The sequence below is a fragment of the Hyperolius riggenbachi genome, chromosome 12 (assembly GCF_040937935.1).
Source record: "Hyperolius riggenbachi isolate aHypRig1 chromosome 12, aHypRig1.pri, whole genome shotgun sequence".
Lineage (NCBI taxonomy): Eukaryota > Metazoa > Chordata > Amphibia > Anura > Hyperoliidae > Hyperolius > Hyperolius riggenbachi.
In genome coordinates, this window is record NC_090657.1 from 95771461 (window position 1) to 95797448 (window position 25988).

A 25988-nucleotide genomic window follows, 5' to 3' on the forward strand; every position below is an offset into this window, starting at 1 on the left:
GCTATAATGATACAGCAGTGTAGTGAGCAGGCAGCTGTCAGTTCTACAGAGCTATAGACTAGAGAGCAAAATTGCTCAGAGCTCTGAGCTTCCGATAACCGCCACAATAAAACAAGACACAATGGTTGCTCAGAGCGACCGCAGTGCTGATCATCTGATGTCCACCACACTGAATAAACATGAACAGACAAACAGGAAGCAATGTTTACCAATCTAATCGCTGCCCCAGCGATAGCAAACATCCACACAAGCACAAACAAGACAGAACAGGAAGGAGCGTAACTAATAGCAACCGCAGCTATAGTCAAGTCGACAGGATTAGAACTAGTAGGATCGCTAGCTAATCACTACGCAGTGAAAGCTACGTCCGGACTAACAGGTCTGGAAGGACTTTGCTGTTTGCCCATGCGGGTACAGCAACCGTCCACAAGGGAGCAAGACAAAGCAATGCAAGGCAAGGTAATACACGACTGAAACATGGGACCCAGCAGGCAGCTGTGGAGAGCTGAATGCTATGACAGGGCATGGTATCAGAGGAGGAGGAGGGTTTTCTATGAACATCACCCAATGAGAGCAGATATCCAAATGCCAACACAGCTTAATGGTAATCGCTCAATCCTGTGTTAAGGTGCCCATACACTCGTCAGATTAGCAGCAGATAGATCATCATATGGATTTCTTATCTGATGTGTTTTTAGAGTATTTTTTTTTTACTAGGATAGAATTCCAATAGATTTCAGTTTGAAATCTATTGAAATTCGATCTGATGGCATTTTTTTGCCATCAGATTTCCATTAGGGCCAATGCAAAATGATAAGCAATCTCATCAGATCGACCTAGATTTTCCACCCTGCCAGTTCGATGGAAATCCACCGGAATCGATCAAAATCAGCCGTCGATCGGTCAACTGGCCAACTGATCGGTCAATTGGCCAACTGATTTGCAATCGATCAATTGATCGATCGATTTTGATCGATCGATCGGCCAGAAAATCGGCTGAGTGTATGGGCCCGTTTAGTCTGATTGAAGGCTGCAGGCTGACTACAGATGGATAGAACTCTTATTACAAATGCATGCAACATTATGTAGCAACATGCAAGTGGGGCATTCAGTGCTGCCTGGCTGTAGTTCAGCTGCAGCAAGCCACAGGTAAATGCATGACAACATTCTGAGCTGCTCTGAACTGCAGAGTTATTGCAGATGGCAATGACACTCAGTGCGAATGCAATCAAAACCATGCAACTGAATGCATGCAGAGAAATTCAGTTCCGCTGCAACCAACAGGACATGATACAAGAGGGATCATAACCCCTTTATAAAAAGCAGACGTTTTGGCAGTTTGGTAGTCTGAATTCACACAGGAAGACCAGCAAAACCAGCATGTCAATTAATGGAATCTAGTAATGCAAAAATATGCTATACAAATGTTGATAATTACATACAATAATATATTCCACACTAGCTGCATGCTTGTCCAGTTCTAGCCTGTGATGTCAGCCAATCAGACACTACTTTGTTGCACTGCGCTGTCAATCTAACAGCAGGCACTTGGTTTGCTGGAGGACAGGGTAGAATGATTACCTCATCAGTACTGTCCAATCAGCAGGATTGGTGGAAGGTCTGTTACCGGGCTGTGTTGCTGAACTGAAGTCACAGAACTGATTATGATGACTGCACTGTGTGTGACTAGACTTCGCAATTCAGCCCAGCTAGTCCCATAATTCATAAACATTTTGGAAGGTGACACAGTTCCTATACACAGTATTTCAGAAGTGTATTTAGCCGCCTCCCTGGAGTTCAGCTTTTAAAAATGACTTTCCTTTAGCTGTGACAGCTAAATTGATTGCGTTATGCTGTCAGGAGTAAATTGCTGTACTTGTTAAAATGATGGTTTTGCTGGATGCCTTACCTGCAAGGAAAATGCCTATTTTTGTTCTAAAAAGATCAAATGAGGAAGCCTCTTGACTGAATTAGAGGACATTATCCTGCACTGTATTCAAAGGACAATAGCTTATCTGATAAATAGCAGGCATTATAATACAGTAGTAAAGTAAAAAGTAGGTTCAGCAAAAGCCAGGATAGGAAGAGCTGGAAAATACATTGTTAGAGGAATCAAACACAGGAAGTTCATGAATATGTTTTTTGGATGAGGTTTTGTGTTGAAGGACATCTCCTTTAAAAGAAAAAAAAAAAACAGCGAATCTAGAAAGTGGTGAGCAAGGGAGAAAGGAACGCCAGTGTACTGTGCCAATGTCAGGAGTAGCAGAGACCTGCTGTTCATTTCTAGAGATCATTCATTGTCCAGGTTTTGTAGAAAACAGGAACAGAGGCATGGTGGAGCTCCAGATCAGGAACCAGGGAATTCCAGTAAACATGAGGCAACCACAGCTATAACTCCATGGTCATGATATGAACCAGGCCTAAGTTATTATAGTCACCCACTTAGCCCCATGTTCTAAAAAGCAAAATGGATAGATTGACTTCTGTTAATCTTACATCTAGATCTTCGTCTCCAATAGCTTTGGATTCAGACCTTGTGCTGGTGATGACCAGATATACTGAAACACCATGTATGCATGTTATTATCCATAGCTCTGTATGTACAAGGCTATATTTCATTACACAAATGGTTCCAGATGCCTCAGTAGTCCATAGGACCAAGCTTAAAGTATTAACTGCCTGGTTCCACCCATTGTCATGCTTTTTTACTCAAGCTGAAAGTGATTTTATAGAAATACCTTTTATTTTATGTCGACAGTGGTATACATTACAGTGCTTTTGGTGGAAGGCTTTTGAAATCTTCCCCACCACATTTTGAGTCATCACCACCTAACTGGGTGACTTACATGATTAAAAAATATTTTTGAATTCTGGTGGTAAAGAAGTGATCACACTAAAAGTGGAACTCAATCCTGACCAGTTATGTATTAGCTTTGGAGAATGGTGCTATTTAACTAGCACAACAGAGAGTTTAGCTTTCTAAACTTCTAGTTATAGAATACTGGAAAACATAATTGATCCTACAAACCTTGACTGGAACGGCAACTTTTATTAGTTACAGATTGCCCAGCAGCTCATGGTCAGCCAGAACTCCTAGGAATGTGTAATGGGCTAAAAAGGAACAAAAAGTCCTGTTACTTAAAAAAATGCTATGAAAATTGTTCTATCAAGAGGGGAATAAACCTGGGAAAATGTTGGCTAAAGTCCTGAGACAAAGAAAGATGGAACTCCAGGTAGCCGCAATTCGCAAAAGCGATAATACATTGGTACACAAAACCAAAGAGATTGCTGAACAATTTAAATTGTTCTATCAAAAGTTGTACAATTTGTCACCCACAGGGGGCGTTGAAGCTAGAGCTCAGAAGATCCAGGCCTTCCTGCAGGAAAATGGTCTCTCTAGATTAAACGAAACCGATCTTTTAGAACTTGAAACAGAAATCTCGGCAAGTGAACTCTCTGATGCCTTGAAACAATCAAAATCTGGGAAAAGCCCGGGACCAGATGGCCTTACACTATATTATTATAAACTGTTTCAATCGACCCTATCACCATTTTTCCTGAAAGCCTTTAATGCAGTAACCCTTGACCAATCACACTCCAAGGAACCTCTGGAGGCTCACATTACAGTGCTGTATAAGGAGGGGAAAGATAGATGCTCGTGCACTGGATACAGGCCCATTTCCCTCTTAAACAATGATCTAAAATTATTTGCAAAAATCATTGCAAACAGGCTGATTAAATTTATTCCACAGCTTATTTCTACTGACCAGGTGGGGTTTGTCCCGGGCCGTGAAGCTCGGGATAATACCATCAAAACATTGGATATTCAGCATTGGCTTTCTCGACGGTCGGTGGAAGGGTTTTTACTCTCCACTGACGCCGAGAAGGCCTTTGATCGAGTTGCATGGGATTATCTTGATGCCACTCTGAGGGGAATGGGCCTGGGCCAGGCCATGATGAAATGGATTTCTCTACTGTATAGCGATCCAACGGCCCGTGTTAAGGTCAATTGCACCCTTTCTGATAGCTTTTCTTTGCACAATGGTACCAGACAGGGGTGTCCCCTCTCTCCACTGATTTTTATTCTATCACTTGAGCCTTTTCTTAATTTAGTTAAAAAGACAGACTCAATTCAAGGAGTGACTATTGGTTCTAAGCAATGTAAAGTAGCTGCATTTGCAGATGATTTGATCTTTTATTTAACCCAACCTTTGATTTCTATACCAAATCTTCTGAGGGCCTTTGAGATTTTCGGGGAAATATCCAATCTTAACATAAACTATGGCAAATCCACAGCTATGGCCATATCTCTATCAGACAAAGTTATCAATACCTGTAAGGCTAACTTTCCCTTTCAATGGGCCGAAGAAAAATTCACATATCTGGGTATACAAATCCCCAGAAACTTAAAAAATCTTTTTATCTGTAATTATCTACCTCTTATAGCAAACATACGAAGTGACGTGAGTCGATGGAGAGAGGGGACACTCTCCTGGTTTGGCAGAGTAGCTAGCTTAAAAATGAATGTTCTCCCTCGGATTTTATATATCCTTCAAACAGTTCCCATCTTTCTCAAGAAGGCCTGGATCAATGAGCTTCAGAAGGTTTTCACAGAACTAATATGGAAAGATAAACCCATTAGAATAAGGAGTTCAAAACTGGTGTACCCAAAGGAAAGAGGTGGTCTGGGCCTACCGGACTTATTTAGGTACTACCAAGCGGCCCGCCTATCGAGGATAATTGATTGGCACTGCAATAGAAACAATAAAGATTGGGTCATCTTAGAAGAAGAAATGTATGGTCCATATTTGAAGTGGTCACCTTGGTCCTTTATGTCTAAAAGGGAAAATACACACACCCATGAATTACACAGACACCCCCTAATTGGTCATTGTGTGAAGGGCTTTAAACAGTTATGTCTCGAGACGAATATATCCTCGGTCCCTGGTCCTTTAACGTCGTTGAGATTCTGTGAGTCTTTCCCCCCGGGAGGTGATGTCTCCTTTCTCAAAAATTATTCTAAATACCCTGATTTACTATTGATGAATCTCATCACTAAGACTGATCCGCTGAGTACCAAAACTCTATTTGAACTAAACTCAGAGATAGTTCCACCAATCCCTTTCTGGTCTTATCTCCAAATCAGAAGTTTCATCTCGACTTTAAGGGACCTTACTTTTTCATCACGGCCGATTACTTTTTTTGAACAATTATGCTTACAAAAAATTCCTCAAAGACATGTGCTCTCACGCATCTATGAGAACCTCTTAACTCTCACTCATACCCCACAGTACTTATTCAAGACTCAGTGGGAGCAAATCCTTTGTAAGGAATTTTCTAGTCAAGAATGGTCTAGGGCATGTGATTTGGTACCTAAAAGCTCCCTGAATGTTACTACACAGGAATGCAACTACAAAGTGTTCTCTTTTTGGTACAGAACCCCCTCAATCATCCACAAATTCGATGCTACCACACCTGATGAATGTTGGAGATGCGGGGAAAGTCCCGGAGATTTGTTACACCTATGGTGGAACTGTCCAAATCTCGCAGAGTTTTGGAAAAAAGTACAATCCTTAATTAAGCAGATTGCAGATTTTGATGTCCCCTGGGAACCAGAAGCCTTTTTACTTCATAGAATGGCTCATACAGGCAAAAGATATGGGAAATCTCTTCCTTGCCATCTCCTAAATGCAGCCAAGGCCTGCATCCCCCCTTTGTGGCGATCCCAGACATCTCCAACAGTCAAAATGTGGTTGGACCGTGTCCAAGCTATTGCAGATATTGAAGATCTCATACACAATAAGGCAGAATCCTCCCACAAGTTTGTGGTAAATTGGACTTTGTGGTTTGAGTTCAAGGACTCCAGCGAATACAAGTCTCTTATTCACTGAAGTCTGGTAATTGTGTCCCACTGACATGTATCCCTGTCACTCTCCTCGAATTAAGGTATGCAAATATGTTCATTTAATCATGATACTTATGATCCGGTCAACCCTCTTTCAGAGCCGCTCATCCCTAAATAGGTGGCCACCCTGGACACCCTAGTCACTCTAGACACCCTAGACACCCAAAACATCCAGCCTGGAATTATCCCTTTTTAGGGTCAGTATAGACACCTAGAAATATGGTAAAGTACTCCCCTCTATTGGTAACAAGGTTATTTGATCATATGTAACAGAGTATCATCCGGTCCTAGTAGCAGAGCTTTGCCTACTCACCATGTTTCTCTGAACTCTCTCCTATACCTGTCTTATGTAACAACTTGTGAGAAAATAATGCATAGCTATGGAGTTTTTGTTAATCATTACTGCTACTATTATGTTTATACGGATGTTGCAATTTCATAGAGCTGTATAGGGACTGTCGCCAAATTTGGCGTACTTTTTCTATATATATGAAGGTCTGAATCTGAACTAAAATTTATTGTATTTTTGTATGTATATTAATCTTTCTTTTTTGAAATAAAAATTGTTACAAAAAAAAAAAAAAATGCTATGCATCACAGTAATTTGCCTTCTTAAAACAAAAGTTATTTGTGATTATTCAGGTTGGAGTGAGCATATGAGGTCTCCAGTAAGGCATCACTGCTGAATATGCAAATTGTCATTTGCATATTCAACAGTGATGCATTGTGGGAGACCTCATATGCTTACTCCACCTAAATAATCGCAAATACCTTCTGTTTTAAGAGGTTAAATTGCTGTTTCAAACAACTTTTATAAGGTGACAAAAATGTACAATTATTATTTGATAAAACCAAGTTGTTTGTGATAATGTTTTTATAAAGTTCTCACTGCAGCAGTCAGCACATCACTGCAAACAGTGTTCTTTCACTAATATTTCATCAACCTTCAGTATGGTCCTCAATGACTCCGGAGTGGCAAGGGTTACAAACTCTGGCAACCTAATAACAGGCAAGTTACATAATTATCTGGGTTGAAAAAAGCCATACGTCCATTGAGTTCAACCAGGAAAAAACAAAACAGAAATGGTTGCCATTTTAAGCCAACCAGTTTTCAAAAATAAAATTATGAGAGCCTCCAACTTTTTTCCATCGTACATAAAAATGTAGATGAACATATATGTACAGGTCAAGACTTAGTCCTTGCTGAAGAAAAGCGGCTTTCACTCTCACATATCCTTTTTCACTGTAAAGGGTATCCAGGCACCAGTGTCTACCCATCGCCAAAGTGCTTTAAATCAGACGGTCCAAGGCCAAAAGAAGAACGATGGTTGATCAAGTCTGTCTCTGAGATTTTTCACAGGTTCATCAAATCCTCTTTTGCTGCCGAGCTCTGTAGATATCATGAACGGGAGGCACTACAGCACCCATCTCCTCATCGTCGTCAGAGTCCTCATTAGGATTGTTATGATCCAGACCGGTCTTGAAAGATCTCTTGCATTCCCCAGTGTTCTCAAGTCCTGGACAACCTTATTAGTTAGCATCCATTACATTCAGCAGATGGTACTGGCTACAGTGGGCACAGAATTGAAAGTAGCTCTCCATGGTGCTGATTATGTGCTGTAAGCAGAATCAATGCTAGAAATGTTAAAGAGAACCAGAGATGAAGCACCCTCATGTATTTTATTACATTTATCAGTGGGAACATGACAGTAAACACCTACCCTGCTTTTAGTTTCATTGTTATCTGCTTAATTAGTCTATTAGCAACTGTGATAAGAATCCACCGACAATTCAGTCGAGGTTTGACCTGGAATCATTATAGCTGAGTCACTCTTCTGTGAAGTCCTTTCAAGCCCAAGCCTTCCCCCTCCTGGCTTAGATCTTCTGCTTTGCATACTGAGAGCTGTGATGACATGGGAGGGGGCTGCTCCTGAGAGAGAAGCTCTGTGGCTGTAATATGATCCCTGTGTGCTCTGTGTGCACTAGATTCTCATAGGAATGAAAATGCAGTTATTATCAGTGACACTTCCTACAGGCAGATCATACCAATATGAAAGCACATAGATGAAAGGCTGCATTTAGCCTAGATAGCAGCCTAGTCTCATATAGCCTAGACAGCACATCCAGAACACCTCATAACCTGGAAGCAGAAGTGATATGAGCCGACGGCCATATTTGATTTTTCCTGGAGCAATAATGGATAAAAAACACTAAAAAAGGCACACCAGAGCGGCAAAATTATCAGGTAGAGCATTTATTCTTTACAAGCTATCAACTGATATGTTTATTTTGTGTGAAACGTTCATCTCTGGTTCCCTTTAAGATTTCCTCTTTTTTTAACATGTTCTATTCCAGTGTTGGTTCCTCCCCTCTAGTACTATGAGCAAGCACAGCGGGCATTTGATCTGGAATAAGTGCATAAAAAGGCAGTAAAATTTGCACACGACCCTCTTCTGTCCTCCATTAGAATCACCACCTCACATTCATACAATTAAACACAGAAAACAATCAGAGGTTTTCAAATATTCTGAGTTCTTCTCATCTGGTCAAAGTTACACAGCTGTTTGTGAACCGAATAGAAGATGGATGGTAACAAAGCTTTACTATTGTCAAATTACTACTCTTGCCTGTCTTGACCACAGATTATAAAAGTGTTGTTACCCTTTTAACCCTGACTTTTCCTACTACTACTTCTACCCTAATACAGTTGCTACAGATAATGTTTTCCTATCTCTGTGACTCTAAAGTCTGAATGAAGTACTTATTGTACATAGATAGCAATGGTAATGTGTATATATAAAGCATGTATTACAAATATTCGAGAGTCCCGGGACTTGATACATAGGGAATTCCATGTAAGAAAAGGTGGAAAAAGCACCAGATATTGCACTGCTTTTTTAATTAGTATGCCTAACAAGACTTAACTGGTAACTGAGCATCCAAGTTAGCAGTCCAACAACCAATAGGTCTGTAGTTGCAATCACACAGTGCCTCGGCATGATAATAAAGGTTTTTTATGTGCTATCAATTTGCATCAAAAGCTTTCCTAAGCAATCACCTTATAAATATGCTTAAGCTAGAAAAGACAGCTATTAAGAATGTACAGCGTTCTTAGAGATGCTAAAATAAGTACTCCAATAGCTTACTGAAGCCCACAGCAGTCATAATCCAGCAATAGGATAGTAGCCAAAGCAGTAAGGTTAGTTAAAGTGCAGAAAGTTACATCTTGCAGCAATAATCATTCATACGACCTGTTGCATTGTTATTATTTATTGGATTTACCATATATAGTGCCAACATATGAATACAATAAATAAGGTTACAGACAATGATAATAGGGGTGACAGACAACATTGCAGCAGTATGTGGGCCAAATAGCCTCATCACCCACCATTGCCTGTGCCTTTCTTTAAATGTGTGGAGGTCCTGACAGTGGATGAATCATCTCATTGCAGTGATGGTGGTAAGCAGGGCTGCCAAATTATTCCTGTAAATACTGACACATTTAAGTTATGCAGATTCTGGGGCAACAGACACATAATCAGTGTTTAAATTACATCTAACTTGCAACAATACCTATATTATAATTATTATGTACCTGTAATCAGTGATGCTCGAATACCCCTTTTCAAAATCTGGATCCGATTCGGATCCGGATACCCCGATATCCGATCCGGGTCGGATATCCGAGTTCAAAATTTTCCGATTCGAATGCAAATCGGATATCCGACCACAGTATCCGGGCTATCCGGGCAAATTTGGATATCCGGATAGAAAAACCGGAAGTGGCCTTTAAATTGCTTTAAAAACGTTTTTAGGGTATATGAGGTATGTAGCATCATTATTTTGTAAAGGGGAACACTAATTGATGATGTGGGGACTTAAATCCCCCCCCAAAAAAATAGCTGTAAATTAACATCAGGACTAGGTTCCAGACAGCAGTCGTGCAGCCCACATTATGTCCAAAGTCCAACCGCACAACTGGGACATGACAGTTTTCACCCCAGACACCTCCAAAAAATTACGCAGCAATTGTGTTTTGGGTTAAATATAGGTGGTATCAGTGGCCTGTGGCACCCTGGCGGTGGGAGCTGCACAGGCAGCAGGAGCAGGGCAATGCAGCAGCAGGTGGAATGTGTGCCAGGAGCATGCCGGATGTGGCACGTGCCAAGTGCCAGTCAGACAGCAGAGGAGAAGACACTAGTGCACACTAACTGTCACACTGGCACTGCTCACAGCACAGCAGTTCTGTAGAAAGCTAACACAGTAGTACTACTACTCTAACAACTACTAGCACTGACTGCAGTACTACAGTACTAACTAAACAATAGAAGAATCTAGCTAAACAATAGCACAGGTGTGACTAGATTACAGAGAGCAGATACAGGATAGGTATAGCAGTAAAGCAGGGCCTGCTAACTACAAAATAGTACAATAATCTATCTAACACAGAAGTAGTACAGTAGAGTAGGACAGGTGAGAGCACAGGTAACTAGAGACTAGAGCACAGAGCAGGGCAGGCTGCCTTGCCTAGGCACAGGGCCTAGCTGCTGGCTGCAGCTGCAGCAGCACCAGTGACAGTGCTCCCTAGTCCCAAATCACACAAACTAAACTGCCTAAAATACAATCTATCTACAATACAAAGCAATACAGGTGAATATTAAGTGTTGGAGTGTAAAAACGCTTGGTTTAGAACACAATAAATGCACTTGCACACAGACAAAAAGCACTGGAGCAATCTCTCAGTACAGTCAGTCAGTAAGTCGCAATCAGGACGAGCGAGGCAACATGGCACCCGCTATTTATAGAGGGGGGCTTGGCCAGGCTCCCCCTCTGTGATTGGCTGCAGTCAGAGGGCTGGGAGCTCTCTGATTCGCTTGTGAGGACTCGAGGTGACGTCTGACGTGACGCTATCCGAGCGGATGACGCTATCCGAGCTCGGATAGCTAGGATATCTCCGGATAGCTGATTGCTATCCGAGTGCGCTCGGATAGCACAGTCCGGATAGCTAATACTATTCGAGCTCGGTATTCAAGCTCGAATAGTGAAAAAAGAGCTAGGATATCCGAGTATTTCGGATATCCGAGCTCGGATGAGCATCACTACCTGTAATTAAGGGGATGAGTTGGAAACCCTGGTGGTAAGAGAGTACTTTTGTGGATTTACGCTGAACTCTACAAATGGACCAGTCAAAGGAATCCAAGCCCAAATGGAGCATGTGGAACTGCTTATACCCTCCAAACCAAACACTTCCCCTCCATGCATTGCTCCAGCTCATATCATCTCATAATGCTAATGCATTTAACTCATCTTATGAGCTTTCTTTGACACTTTGGGCCATATGCAATTTACTTTTTCACCTGAGTTTTCTCCTAGGATATATTTTTTTATCTTTGATTTAAAATAACTTTTCAGCACTTTTCAACTAAAAAAGTACCAACAAGTAGGTGCAAAAGTACTGTCAAAATTATTTTGAGTATTTTCTTGCTTGCTGGTGGCTTAAAAGGTATTTTATTGAACATTTTAAAAATATCACCTAGAAGAAAACTCAGGAGAAAAAATGAATTGCATATGGGCCATGATGCCAGGTGGAGCGTACTAGTCCTTTATATTGTTCTATACGTAAATAGAAGTAAATCATTCATATATCTTTCATAAGAATTCAGTTATTCAAATCTAACATCCAAAACTAACTAGTTGGCATTATACCAATGAGAATTATTCAAAAAAAATCTATCTACACTTGTAGTCCCTACTCTTTGGTTGTGGCACATATGCAAGATCTTAACCACTTTAGGATCCTTGGTCCACGCCCCTTTAAACTACACGTGCGTATCAGGGGGGTAGATATGCGTACTGCTCCCTTACCGTCGCGTTCACGATCCCTGCGCTGTTTACCATCGATCCACCGTCGTAGCCCCCTCCATCTGTGATCAGGATGTGAGAATCTTTTGATTCTCAATCCCGATCACCGTTCCCATGTCTTCGGAGAGCTTGTAAATGTCATACAAGCTCTCAGACCCGACACTTCCATGTTCGGCCGTGTTCTATTAATAGAAACACAGTCTCAGTAGCACCATCTTGTGGCCAAAAAGTAAAATACACCTATTTATGCCACTATACTGTTTTACATAGAAAGTTTATTTATTTTTTAATTTTATTTTATTACTTTTAACCCCTTCCATCCCTGCCCCACAGTTATAGAAATAAAACATTTGTTAAAAAAATAAAAAAAAATTACATCATTTAATTTTTTTTACATAAATAGTTACCTTAGGGACTTTTCTAATACGGATGTCATGAGAGTATATCACTATTAATTTTGCAAAAAAAAGTTCTTGTAATAAGTGGAAAAGTATTAAAAATCCCTAAATGGAAAAATGCTCTTTTATTTCCAGATAAAATATTATCACCATACATTGTACCAGGGACACAATTTAAATGTTGTAATAAACCAGACAAATGGGCAAATAAAATGTGTGGGTTTTATGTACCAAAGCACATTTTATTTTAAAACTATAATGGCTGAAAACTGAGAAATAATCTTTTTTTTTTCTTTTTTTCCTTATTATTCCTTTTACAATGCATATAAAATAAAATAATTCATAGCAAAAACTACCACCCAAAGAAAGCATAATTTGTGGCGAAAAAATTTTCAGTGTGATAAGTAACAAAGTTATTGCTGAATGAATGGGAGGAGCGCTGAAATGTGAAAGTTGTTTTGGTTTTTAAGGGGAAAAAACTGTGATCCTGAAGTGGTTGAATATGAACTTTACTATATGTAACTTAATGAATAAAATTGCCTTTTTGAAAGTATTCATTTTTAAATGATCTAGTCAATGTTTGCCCACTGTAAAATCTTACCTCACCCTGATTTACATCTTACATTTACCACAGATGGCAGCATTAAAATAACATCTAATATCGCTTAAATCCAGTCTGTAAATGACTCTAAATTTTAAAGCCTATGGCTTAACTACTCAAGGACTGTGTCATGCCGATGGGCGTGGCCGCGGTGGCAGCCCCAGGACCGCTTAACGCCGATCTGTGTAAAGTCCTGGGGCTGGCTTTTGCAGGAGATCGCATGCAGGTTGCACGCACATCTCCGCTTGGTAGGTATAGCTCTGCTCTGCCTTCAGTCTCCCAGCGCTGATCGCTGCTAGGAGACTGTTAGACGGCGAAACCGCAATCTAAGCCAGAGCTGTACAGGGGACAGCCGTGTCACTCGGCTATCCCCTCCAGAGGGACAAAAGCAATCCAAAGCCTATCACAGCTGATCGCGCTGATTGGCTGGCGGGGGGAGGGAGGGAGAGGGGAAGAGAAAAAAAATATTAGAAAAATAAATACAAAGAATATTTATTAAAAACAAAACAAACAAACACCTGGGATGCGATCAGACCCCACCAACAGAGAGCTCTGTTAGTGGGGAGAAAAGGGGGGGGGGGGGGGAATCATTTGTGTGCTGAGTTGTGCAGCCCTGCAGCAAACCCTTAAAGCTGCAGTGGCCATTTTTGTGAAAAATGGCCTGGTCTTGGGGGGGTGGGGGGGGAAGCATATGGTTCACTAATATTTCATCAACCTTCAGTATGGTCCTCAATGACTCCGGCAAGGGTTACAAACTCTGGCAACCTAATAACAGGCAAGTTACATAATTATTTGGGTTGAAAAAAGACATATGATATTCAAGAAATGCAGTGTACAGTGTTCGCGCTGTGGATCTATCAGCTGCTCAACCTAGAATGGGGTGATCCCAATACCCCTGAATGAAATATAGACCAGTAAGTTATACTAGGTAGGCGCTAGAATAAAGATACAATAGTTTTATTTATAGACAATGGCGGCTGGGCAGGAGAGACTGGGACCCGAGACTGGGACCCGCTGCTTAGATGTCAGTGGCAGTGGCAGCAAGGTCAGGCAAACTCACACACGTTTCGGAAGGTACGCCTTCCTTTCTCAAAGCTTTGAGAAAGGAAGGCGTACCTTCCGAAACGCGTCAGCGATTGGCCAGGCTGCAGTGACGTCACGAGCACCAACGCGGAAGGAGTTGCGTCTAGCACGCACAGCGGAGCTCTGGACATCCCACGCCCCCAGCACTTTACTGGAGCCGGGTGAGTTTGCCCGACCTTGCTGCCACTGCCACTGACATCTAAGCAGCGGGTCCCAGTCTCTCCTGCCCAGCCGCCGGCCGGGGCGGACAGGATCGAGCGGCTCCAGCCCAGAAACTGCAGATCATCTACGGAGGTTGTGAGTAAAGAACACTTCCTGGGAAATTACTTATCTTCGCACTAATATCTATTTGCCTCTATTTGAAGGGACACTGTGCCAATCCAATACCTGGATAATCAAATCCATACATCTACAGTGAATAGTATCATCCATCAGTGCAATAGCACGGATTTGTTCCAACATCCTCAAGGCATTTTTTATTGCTAATTTTATCAATTTTTTAGTTTTATTTTAGTTTTTTAGTATTTTAGATTTTTCTGCTGCAGCAGGGCAGTGGTTTTGAATGTGAAGTGTGTGTATGTGTGTTCACTGTATGTTACAGATTTTCATACATCAATTGTACATAAACAATTGCACCATTGTCTATAAATAAAACTATTGTATCTTTATTCTAGCACCTACCTAGTATAACTTACTGAAAAAAGACATATGTCCATCGAGTTCAACCAGAAAAACAAAAAAAAAACAAAAACAGAAATGGTTGGGGAAGCTTGTGGTTTTGACGTGGTTAAAGGCTTTTTTTTTTTTTTTTTTTTTTTTTTTTTTTTTAGTAAGTTAACATTAAACCCAAAGAACTTTTCTCTTACATGCTACTACATAGGAATTGTTAACTTTCTCTTTGTTTTGCCAACATATAAATTACCTTCTATAACTGAAGTTTATGAACGTGGTTATATTAAGGTTTTTGAGATTTTTAAATAGTTACCTCCTCCACCCATTAGCTGATATCGCCATTAGGGATGAGCGAGTGATATGTCTGAGTTCAGCCTCAGAGTGAATTGGCCCCAATCTCACTTAGCAAGATTTTCGCAAACCTGGCGGTCAAGTCTGCCATGTGGCTGGCTTCAGGAGGAAGCACAGGAAGTACAGGCCCAGAGGCCCATTGGATGGGAAATGTTTTGCCAACATATAAATTACCTTCTATAACTGAAGTTTATGAACGTGGTTATATTAAGGTTTTTGAGATTTTTAAATAGTTACCTCCTCCACCCATTAGCTGATATCGCCATTAGGGATGAGCGAGTGATATGTCTGAGTTCAGCCTCAGAGTGAATTGGCCCCAATCTCACTTAGCAAGATTTTCGCAAACCTGGCGGTCAAGTCTGCCATGTGGCTGGCTTCAGGAGGAAGCACAGGAAGTACAGGCCCAGAGGCCCATTGGATGGGAAATGTGAGAAACTCCCTATGCTTGGTCAATAACTACTTCCCGCAATGTACCACTTACCCTACCAACCAATCCTAAGACACCACACTAGGTATTTATGAAGGGGAGGAGGGCAGGGGTTTCTCATTCTGTCCTGAAATTGAATGCTGCTAGGGGTAAGATGGATAGAGAGAGAGATAGGGAGAGAACTGTATCAATTTCAGGGATTTTAGATCAGTTCTTTCTAAGCCCCCCCCCTCCCCCCCAAAAAATGTTGATGATCCCCCATCCCTCCCATTTAGACCCACTACCTCCATGATCCCATAGGTAAGTGGTCCACCTTTCCTGAGCAAAATAAGAAGTGTGACCATGACACCCTAGTAGCAGTGCTGTCACCACAACTCCTCTGCTCATAACAACTGTGTTAACAACAGCATATGCTCTGGGGAGGAGGGAAGTAGATGTTTATAGGTGGAAAAGTCCTGGGCCTTCTGTGGCAGCAGTGGCTGTTTCTACTAGAATTCTGCCTGCCCTGCTATTAATTAAATGTATGTAAATTTGTACAAGGACACCCAACTTCTCTACCCATTTTTGCTGAAATATCTCTTAAAAGCTTAAAATGACCATAGTGCCACATCAAGAGCAGAGACAATCCTGGGATGGAAATTCTACAATGCTACAATGTCATACAGGAATAGGAAATATGGAAAACTATGTTGTAGTAATAAAAAGTAAAACCTTAAATTGTATGATCCCATAGGTCTTAAAGTGTACCTGAGACAAGGATAGAGAAAGAATTGATATTTACCCGATATATACTTCCTCCAGCCCCATGAGCACCGCTGAGTCCCTCGCCGTCCTCCTGAGTGCCTCCATTCTTTGGCTATTGGTCCCGGTAATCCGGCTCAGTCGCACCAGTCGGTCTCTTTTGCGCATGCGTGATCTCTCCCCTCATGTGCAAAAGAGCATGACTGGCGCGGCTGAGCCAGATTCCTGGGACCAATAGCCGGAGAATAGAGACACTCAGGAGGATGCTGAAGGGGCTCAGCGGTTCTTATGAGGCTGGAGGAAGCCCCGGGTAAGTATCAAATTTCTCTTTATTCTCATTTCAGGTTTACTTTTGTTTTCTTGTGTATAATTTCAGATATTCTCCTGAAGACATAATAAAATCATTTATATTAAGTTGTTAGTATTTCCATGCTACATAGAAGGGACTTGCAACGTTTGCAGTGCCATTTACCCCACAATAATAAAAACGTGTTCACATATGAATACATGACTCTGCCACCTATTTTTCTCTTTAGCCAAAATTCTTCCTTTGCCTTACATTGCATAATACAATCTCAGCATGTTCCAGGACTGACTCACTGAGCAGCTATATTACTTGTCATCCGGCTCCCTGAACAATGCCACAACTTACTTCTGCTTCAAGACCATTTTCTGGACCGCTTTGAAAAGAAGACATTAATCTAATGATTAAATATGTTCCCTTTGTGTGAAGCATACTTTTACTAAATGTAGTTTGCATTGGTAGGGTTATTTTAGATCCAAGCTGCAGGCGTAGATTTAAATATGCGATCTGAAAGCCTAGGAAGCAGAGCGAGCAAATATTACATTGTTACTAGATTTCTGCAACTACAAAAACCTGTTTTAAAAATCTAGTCGGTGACCTAAGGCAACGTAACAACAAGCCCAATAGGACTGTGTGCTTCTGGAAGTCAGTGCTACTACAGGAAGTAGTTAGTGAAGAAAGAAGGGAGAGGGGGTGACTTGACACCTTAAAGGGTACCTAAACTGAGAAGGACATGTATTTTTCCTTTTAAAATAATACCAGTTGCCTGACTCTCCTGCTGATCCTGTGTCTCTAATACTTTTAGCCACAGCCCCTCAACAAGCATGCAGATCAGGTGCTCTGACTGAAGTCAGACTGGATTAGCTGCTTGCTTGTTTCAGGTGTGTGATTCAGCCACTACTGCAGCAAATAGATCAGCAGGACTGCCAAGCAAGTGGTATTATTTAAAAGGAAAACATCCATATCTCTCTCAGTTTAGGTTCCCTTTAAAAAGAAAGCACAGAGACAATTGGGGCCCAAATAGTGCAATATGTAAAGAAACATGGTACGCACAAAGGGGGTTGTATAAGTGGCAACCAACCACTTGATTTGGTGGCGATGCGCAAACCCGACTCTGGGTGTACAAAGAAACCCAGACGTAGTCACTTTCTTGGGAAAAAGACAGCTGGCACCAGGAGTGGCAGAGCCACGGGACCAATAGCACTCCTCCAAAGGAGGGGGGAAAGCACAACAGGGGGTACGTTGCGCCAAGTGATATATAACCAGTAGGTAATTTTATATACCTTTCAACGCCGCTTACCCCCGTTGTAGTTAGCAAAGGACTCCTAAACAGCACTTTAGAAATGTTTTCACTGATCACCGTTTTTAGATCACTAGGATAATGACAGGGGGGGTGATTGGGGGGGTTCTGAGGGGGATCTGAGGGTGTGGGCGGGTAATCAGAAGCCCATAGGGGCAGATTAGGGCCTGATCTGATGGGTAGGAGTGCTAGGGGGTGACAGGTGGTGACAGGTGGTGACAGGAGGTGATTGATGGGTGTCTCAGGGGGTGATTAGAGGAGAGGATAGATGTAATTAATGCACTAGGGAGGTGATCAGGGGGGGTCTGAGGGGTGTCTGAGGGTGTGGGCGGGTGATCAGGTGCCCGCAAGGGGCAGTTTAGGGTCTGATCTGATGGGGGTGGCAGTGACAGGTGGTGACAGGGGGTGATTGATGGGTGATTAACAGGTGATTAGTGGGTGATTACAGGGGAGAATAGATGTATACAGTACACAGGGGGGGGGGGGGGTCTGGGGAGGATCTGAGGGTGTGGGGGGTGATCAGGAGCCCCCAGGGGGCTGATTACAGCCTAATCTCAAATATAGCATTGCCAGTTAGTGACAGGGAGTGACTGATGGGTGATTAGGGGGGTGATTGAGTGAAAACAGTGGTCTGGGGGGTGATCGGGGGGGGGGGGTGTCTGAGGGGTGCTGTGGACGATCCGGGGGACAGGATCAGTGTGTGTGTGTGTGTGATTACATACACAGCTGCCACCTCCCCTGGTGGTCACTCGATCACTGGGACCACCATGGGAAGAGGCAGCCAGTATAATACACTTTGTATACATAACAAAGTGTATTATACACTTAGTAACAGCGAGATCGGAGGGTTAACAACCCGCCAGCGCTGCTAATTGGCCGGCGGATTGACGTCACGGGCGGGCGGAGCCTAACACCGCCGGTTGCGCGTGCATCCCTGTGCGCGATCCCCAGCTAATTAGTCCCCCAGGTGCCGCCGCCGATCGGTGTTACGCGGTCCTGGAGGAGCCACCTTGATGCCGCCCAAAGATAGTGGGCGGTCGGCAAGTGGTTAAGTGTCAGTTTTCTGCACACGTTAGCCAACAGCAGCTGACTGTAAGCAATGGGGATTGCACGCGGTGTGTGAATAAGTAGTTAACATAGCAACATTTTTTCCCCCGCATGCGTGAAACTCACTAATGAGTGCCAGCCCATTGATTAACATGGGCTGTCCCATCTGGAGCATTTCTACATGCGGGAAAACTGTGTGTGGTTTCCCCGAGTGAGGTCCCCGCCTAACAGCTTGTGAGTGTGAAATTCAACTTTTTTGTCTTAGCATGACAACTTTATTGATGGCAAAGAGAAGCAGTACAAAAAAAAACAAAAAAAGGCAGTGATGCATAACAATTAGTGTAACATAAGATATATAATAAAATGACTATGTCAGTAAAGATACTGTATCAGGAATACCAAAAACTTCAGGTAAATAACTGAGAACTACTGGCATGGGAAATATAAAGCTGACCACAGAAACCATAAAATACAGTAGCACATGTTTTGTGATTTTCATACAAATGACTTTGGGCCAATGGCAAGAAAAATAACTAAACAGTCAATACAGAGCTGTATGTCATTTTAAACATGTTTTGATAATCCTTTGCCTTTAACACATTCTGAATCATTAAGGCAGAAAAAGTTGCTCTGACACTATGGATGAGTCATCTGGAGCTCTAAAAAAATATTTGTTTTGCTTTTACCTCACTTTTTAAAATCTATAACAACTATATTCTGTGAAAGAGATGCTGAAAGTGCATAGGGTTCTGAAGCAATAGGATAGTAAATGGTGTGATGACTTACTTTCCTTCTGATCCATAGCTGTTCATACTATCCTCTATAGACTCGTGGCTTGCTTGCCGTACCGTCCGACTTGGCATCTCAACAGCAAGACCAGTCTCCGTACTTCTCTGAATAGCACCTTTAAGCTTACGTCCATCTTCTAACAAGACAAAAGACATATAATATTAGTTATAGTGTATGTGAAATACAAATTGACATATTTAAAAGCATGTTCAGAAGTGCACATATGATAAAATATCCAGTCTGCTTGTACAAAACATCTGTGTTGTGATAAGTATCCCCTGATTTTTAGTTTGTTTGTTTATATTTTGGCTAAAATAGTTAAAGGGAACGTAAACTGAGAGGGATATGGATGTTTTCTTTTAAACAATGTCAGTTGCCTGGCAGGCCTGCTGTTCTTTTTAGCTGCAGTAGTGGCTGAATCACACACCTGAAACAAGTATGCAGCTAATCCATTCTGACTTCAGTCAGAGCACCTGATCTGCATGCTTGTTGAGGGGCTGTGGCTAAAAGTATTAGGGCCCGTTTCCACTATCGCGAATCCGCATGCGTTGCCCGCATGCGGATTCGCACAGTCAGTACAAGTGGATGGGACTGTTTCCACTTGTGCGTTTCCCCGCATGTTTTTCTGTGCAGAAAAAATCTGCAGGGTAGGGCCCTCAGAATTCGCCTGCGTGTGGAATGCAGGCGAATCGCACGCAATGTATTTAATAGGGAAATCGCATGCGTTTTCCCCATGCGTTTTTTGCCGCGATTTCGCATGAGATTTCGCATAGGTATTAATGTTAATTTACACAGGCAGTGACATGGTTAAATTCGCATACAGCCTTACCTATGCGAAATCGCATGCGAAATCGCGGCAAAAAACGCATGCGGAATCGCACCCGCATGCGATTTGCCTGCGGTGATTCGCCGGCGATTCCGCAACGCTATAGTGGAAACAGGCCCTCAGGGCTCATTTCCACTATAGCGAATTCGCATGCGTTTTTCGCATGAAAATTCGCATAGCAATACAAGTGAATGGGACTGTTTCCACTTGTCAGGATTCCTTTGCGTTTTTTTGTGCAGCATACCGCTATGCGAATCGCATACAATGTATTTAATAGGAAATTCGCATGAGGTTTGGGCATGCGAATTTTCATGCGAATTCGCATAGAAACAATGGAAAAGCACTCCAGCACTGCCATGGTTAAATTCGCATACATCGTCATCCATGCGAATTATTCGTATAGACCCGCATGCGAAATTCGCATCCGCATGCGAATTTTTACCGCGGCGATTCGCATCCGCACAAGTGGAAATGCAGCCTCAGAGATGCAGGATCAGCAGGAGAGTCAGGCAAATGGTATTATTTTTAAAGGAAAATCCATGTCCTCCTCAGTTTAGGTTCCCTTTAAGCATAACTTGAGAGCAAAATCACAGTGATGAACCATCAGTGTGCTGCTGATCTCCACAGTCCAATCCGCTCACTGCTTTTTTTCCCATCAGGACAGGCAGGTTCCTAGCAGGCAGTGATGCTCGAATGTACCCAAATTCGATTCAAGTACATTTGAATTCGGGTCTGGGTCAAATTCGGATTCGGCTGTGATCACGTCCATAGAATTCGATTCGAATTCAAGTCATGATCAGTAATTGAATTCAGGTAATAGTCGTGATCACAAATTCGGATGGCCTTAAAGCAATTTTTTTAAAGGGAAATCACAATTAAATAGGTGTAATTTAAAAAAAAATTTGATCGAAAACTTATTTTTCTTCTTTTCCTTCTCCTTTTTTTGTGTTCATATTCTTCCTGCTGTACCCAACTTAATGTTTTTTTCCCTTACAGAACTCAACTGTTGTAAATTTTTTTCTTCAACAGCATAGCTAGCACCTAGCGTTGGTACCACAGCTGTAAATAAACACCAACAGCAGGAGGTTCCAGACAGCAGTCGTGAAGCCTACATTGTGTCCGATACACAAGTGGGACAGCACAGTTTTCAACCCAGACACCTCAGAAATATATATATTTTGTTTACAACAAAATGTAGCTATTGTAGTGGCGTAATAGCTAGTGGAGCATGGCAGCAGCGCAAAATTCTGTGAACCGTGGCGGTGGGAACACAGACAGCAGGAGGAGGTTAAATACAGCAGCAACAGCAGCAGGAGGAGGAGTGACGTTTGGCAGCAGGCAATGTAACGGGCCATGGTCCCTAGCGTTGGTACCACGGCTGTAATAATAAACACCATACAGCAGGAGGTTCCGGACAGCAGTCGTGAAGCCCACATTGTGTCCACTACACAACTGGGACAGCACAGTTTTCAACCCAGACACCTCAGCATTTTTTTTGGAACAAAAAATGTAGCTATTGTAGTGGCGTAATAGCTAGTGGCGCATGGCAGCAGTGCATAATTCTGTGGACCCTGGCGGTGGGAACACAGACAGCAGGAGGTTAAATACAGCAGCAGCAGGAGGAGGAGGAGGAGTGATGTGTGGCAGCAGGCAATGTAACGGGCCATGGTCCCTAGCGGTGGTACCACAGCACCTACAGAAAAACCAGGCCAAATTAGCAGGGGACTGAAGGTTGATGTTGTGAAAAAATAATTCCCAGGCACCTCATGTCCTCCTCTCGCCGACAACAGGTGCCTGGAACGTGCCTTCAATCCAGGCCTGGTTGATCTTCAAAAATGTGAGTCTGTCCACGGACTCTGTGGACAGATGAGAGTGCTTCTCTGTGACCACGCCTTCGGCCGCACTGAAGCACCTCTCGGACAGCACGCTGGAAGGGGGGCAATCAGGGCTTCCAGGGCGTACTGCGCCAGCTCACTCCAGATCCGCAATCGCTCAACCCAGTATTCCAAGGGGTCTACAGGCTCCTCAACGGTGTCAAGCCCACTGAAGGACTCCATGTATTCGGCCACCATCCGGGTCAGGCGCTGGCTGTGACTTTGAGAGGAGGATGCTGCTGCACACACCTCCTCTCTCAGCTACTCTACCGTCATGTAGAGTGCCTTTGTCAAGGACAGCAGGTCTCCTGGGCACCTGATGCTGCTGCTGGCTGCAGGCACCGGCTGCTGTGCTGGCTGGACAGGGACAGAGGGGGTGGAAGGCTGGGGGAAGGCTTCCTCCAATCGCTGAACAAGGATCTCCTGCAACTCCCTTGTTTGCTGCTCAGGGTCTCCAGCAGGCAGGAACTGAGCCACCTTCCCATTCAGCCATGAGTCCAGGAACATGCTGATGCAGGCGTCCTCCCGAGCATGCGTCTGCTTCACCCTGGGGTCTGTGCACAGGCACCACAGCATGTGCACTGCCATGGGGAACAGGGTGGTCCGTCCAGCTGAGACATCAGGGTCAGTGGCTGCAATGCTGTCCTCCTCCTCCTCTGGCCTTTAAACCTCTTCCTCCTCTCTCCACCCTCGCACCACTGCAGCAGCGCTCGGCTGTTCCCCCTCAACAGCAACGTCCAGGACCTCCAACTCCTCCTCCTCCAACAACTCAAAATCCTACGCAGAAGTGGACTGCGCAGGTGGCTGCTGTTCCAGCTGGATCAGCTCCCACATCCAGCAGATCACCCAGGGCCCTGTCCAGCAGACAAACAATAGGCACCCACTGGCAGAGGGATGCCCGTTCCTTGCTGACCAGGTTGGTTTCCTGCAGGAAGGGAGACAACACCAAGCATACCTGCTGCATCTGCCCCCACTGTGCGTTGGAGAGGAGCTGGAGTTTGGTGGTGCTGGCGAGAGTGGCCTCAACGATATGGCGGTTTACAGCCCTCTTTTGCTCAACCAGCCACTCCAACATTGCCAGGGTGGAATTCCAGTGAGTTGGCACATCGATAACAAGGCGGTGTCGTAGCAGGCCCTCAAGCTGCTGCACGTCGGCCAGGTTTGCTGCGGCAGCAGCTGAGCGGCGGAAACTGCGCACAATTTTCCGAGCCACTTCCAACAGATTGTCCATCCCCTGGTAGGTGCGCAGGAACTTCTGCACCACCAGGTTCAGGACGTGGGCCAAGCAGGGGACGTGGGTCAAGTGTTCCCTGCTGATGGCAGCCAGCAGGTTGGCCACATTGCCGGACACCACCAATCTGACTCTTAGGCCTCTGGGGGTCAGCCATGTCTTCTCCTGCTACCTCAGGTAGCGGAGCACGTTGGCTGCCAGGAGACTGTTCTTCCCCAGACTTCTCATCTCCAGCAGCGCTTTGCAATGGCGGGCCTCCACACTGCTGTTGAGGCGGGGTCGCTTGGCGGCGGGAGCTGCTGCTTCTCCCCTGACCCCGCGTGGTGGCACCACATAGTGGACTACTGGTGGTGCTGCTGCTGTGCCCGAGGATGGACCTGCGGCTTCCTCACTGGCGCATTCCACCAGGCTGACCCAATGGGCCGTGAAGGACAGGTAGCGGTCTGTCCCAAAATGGCTGCTCCATGAATCCATGGTGATGTGGTGTGATCGGTGTGATCGTGCGAGCGGCCCACGTTCACCATAGCAAAGCGGTGCAGTGCTGGGATCGCCGTGTGGGAGAAATAGTGGCGGCTGGGAATTTGCCACTCCGGGATCCCATACTGCACGAGCGTTCTCATGTCACTCCCCTCCTGCACAAAGGAGTATGGCAGGAGCTGGGAGCACATGGCCCGGGCAAGCAACCCATTCAGCACCCGGATGTGCCTGTTGGTGGGAGGCAGAACCTTGGTCACACCAGGAAAGGACTCGCTGAGCAGGGTCTGGCGGCGTTTGCCTGCACAGGAGGATGAGGAGGAGACTGTGGAGGGAGCAGATGAGGCAACTGAGGACTGGCTGCCCGGGGGGGGGGGGGAGCAGTGAGTTTCTGTGCTCCTGCTGCAGATGCTGGATGAGCAGGAGGCTGGGATGCTGCTGCTGAAGTCTGTGCAGTGGCTGTCTGGCTCTGACCACTGCCTGCACCACTGTCCTTCAGCTTCAGAAACTCACTGTAGTCCTAAAAATGTTTGGTCTCCAAGTGGGTCTGCAGGCACGAGGTACCCAGCTTTTTCAGATCGCGACCTTTGCTCAGGCTGGCACCGCAACTGTGGCAAATGGCACAGGTTTTGCCGTCAACGCACACAGTGAAGTACCGCCAGACTGGGGATTTCAACTTGCCCTTCAAGCTTGAGGGCTGGGGAGGTTTTTTGCCTTTGGAGGGCTGAGATTTTTCCCCTTTTCTTAGAAGAGCTTTGGTGGGGGTGCTGGTAGTGGCTGAAACAGCAGGCTTTGGCTCCTGCCTTTCATGCCCTGTGTTGGCCACCATGCTTCTGCCGCACGTCTCCTCCTCTGATGACGAGCTGCCTTCACCCAACTGTGCTGGTGGTGGCACATAGGGACGGTCCCCCACCTCATCATCATCATCCCCAAACATCTCCTCTGAGCCCTCAACCAACTCCTCTGCCCCAACATCCCCTACATCAGGCCCCTCCTCCTCATAAAATTTTGGTTGTTGTGCGCCAACAACAAACTCCTCCACCTCATACTACTCCTCTTCCTTGCATGCCCCCATCATCTCCTCCTCAAACTGTTCCACAACATCTCTCAAAATGCTTGCGGTCCCTGGGGTGAAGAGTGAGGTCCGTAAGGGCAGGTTGGTAACTGGGGTCGATGTGACCTCAAGCGGTGGTGGAGGCCTCCTGCGGACCGAAGTGCTGGTAGTGGTGGCACTGGTCTTGCTGGTGCTGGAGGTCTGGCTGGAAACGGTGGCTTGCTGCTCCGCCATAATTTCCAAGACAGCCTGTGCCTGACTCTCCGCAATGGGCCGGGGGCGATGACCCACGGCAAAGATGAGCGCAGCACGCTGCTGCTGCTCCTCTGCTCCCTCCTACACAACTCTGCGGTCAGTGGCTGGCGGCGGACCAGTCACAGACCTGCTGGTGCTGCCAGTGGCTGCAGCAATGGCGCTGCCTCTCCTGGTGGTGCATCGCCCTCTACCTCTGCCAGTCATTGTGCAATAATATACTAACACAATAAGAAAAACAAAACAAAACAAAAAATGTGTATGTATGTATATATATATATATATATATATATATATATATATATATATATATATATATATATATATATATATATAATGTAAACTTATAATAAATAGTCTGGCTTGGTGGTGACTGGTGGTGAAGGACAAAAAAAAGTAGTAGTAGTAGTAGTAGTACTAACAGTAGTGTAGTCCACAGTAGTCAATAACTAATTCATGTGACAGACAGTGACAAATAAAAGTCTGTCACACACGGACGCAATCAATAGGGTCAGGCAGATGACAGTCACAGATCACAACAGATGCTGGCCTGGCCTGTGAAGTAACTATTACACAGTAGTGAAGCCTACGACACTAAAAAAAACTCACAGACTAGCAGTACAAATTACTAAAGTAGTAGTACGTAGGTAACAACTAGTTATAATACCAAGTAGTAGTGTAGTAGTCGATAACTAACTCGTGTGACAGACAGTGAGTGACAATAAAAGTCTGTCACATGCACGCAATCAATAGGGTTGGGCAGATGACAGTCACAGATCACAACAGATGCTGGC

General features: G+C 44.3%; 1 protein-coding gene and 1 long non-coding RNA gene across 2 annotated transcripts in view; one reads left to right on the forward strand and one right to left on the reverse strand.

Annotated features, from left to right (window-relative positions):
* Nucleotides 1–7271, forward strand: part of LOC137542292 (uncharacterized) — a 31711-nt gene extending 24440 nt beyond the window's left edge. The window contains exon 3 of the long non-coding RNA XR_011025392.1: nucleotides 7157–7271. This is a non-coding gene — a long non-coding RNA (uncharacterized lncRNA). The remainder of the gene's footprint in view (nucleotides 1–7156) is intronic.
* RIMS4 (regulating synaptic membrane exocytosis 4) overlaps nucleotides 1–25988 on the reverse strand; it is a 266686-nt gene that overhangs the window by 80386 nt on the left and 160312 nt on the right. Inside the window, exon 2 of the mRNA XM_068264096.1 lies at nucleotides 19481–19619. Coding sequence (XP_068120197.1) covers nucleotides 19481–19619 — 139 coding nt within the window. The remainder of the gene's footprint in view (nucleotides 1–19480; nucleotides 19620–25988) is intronic.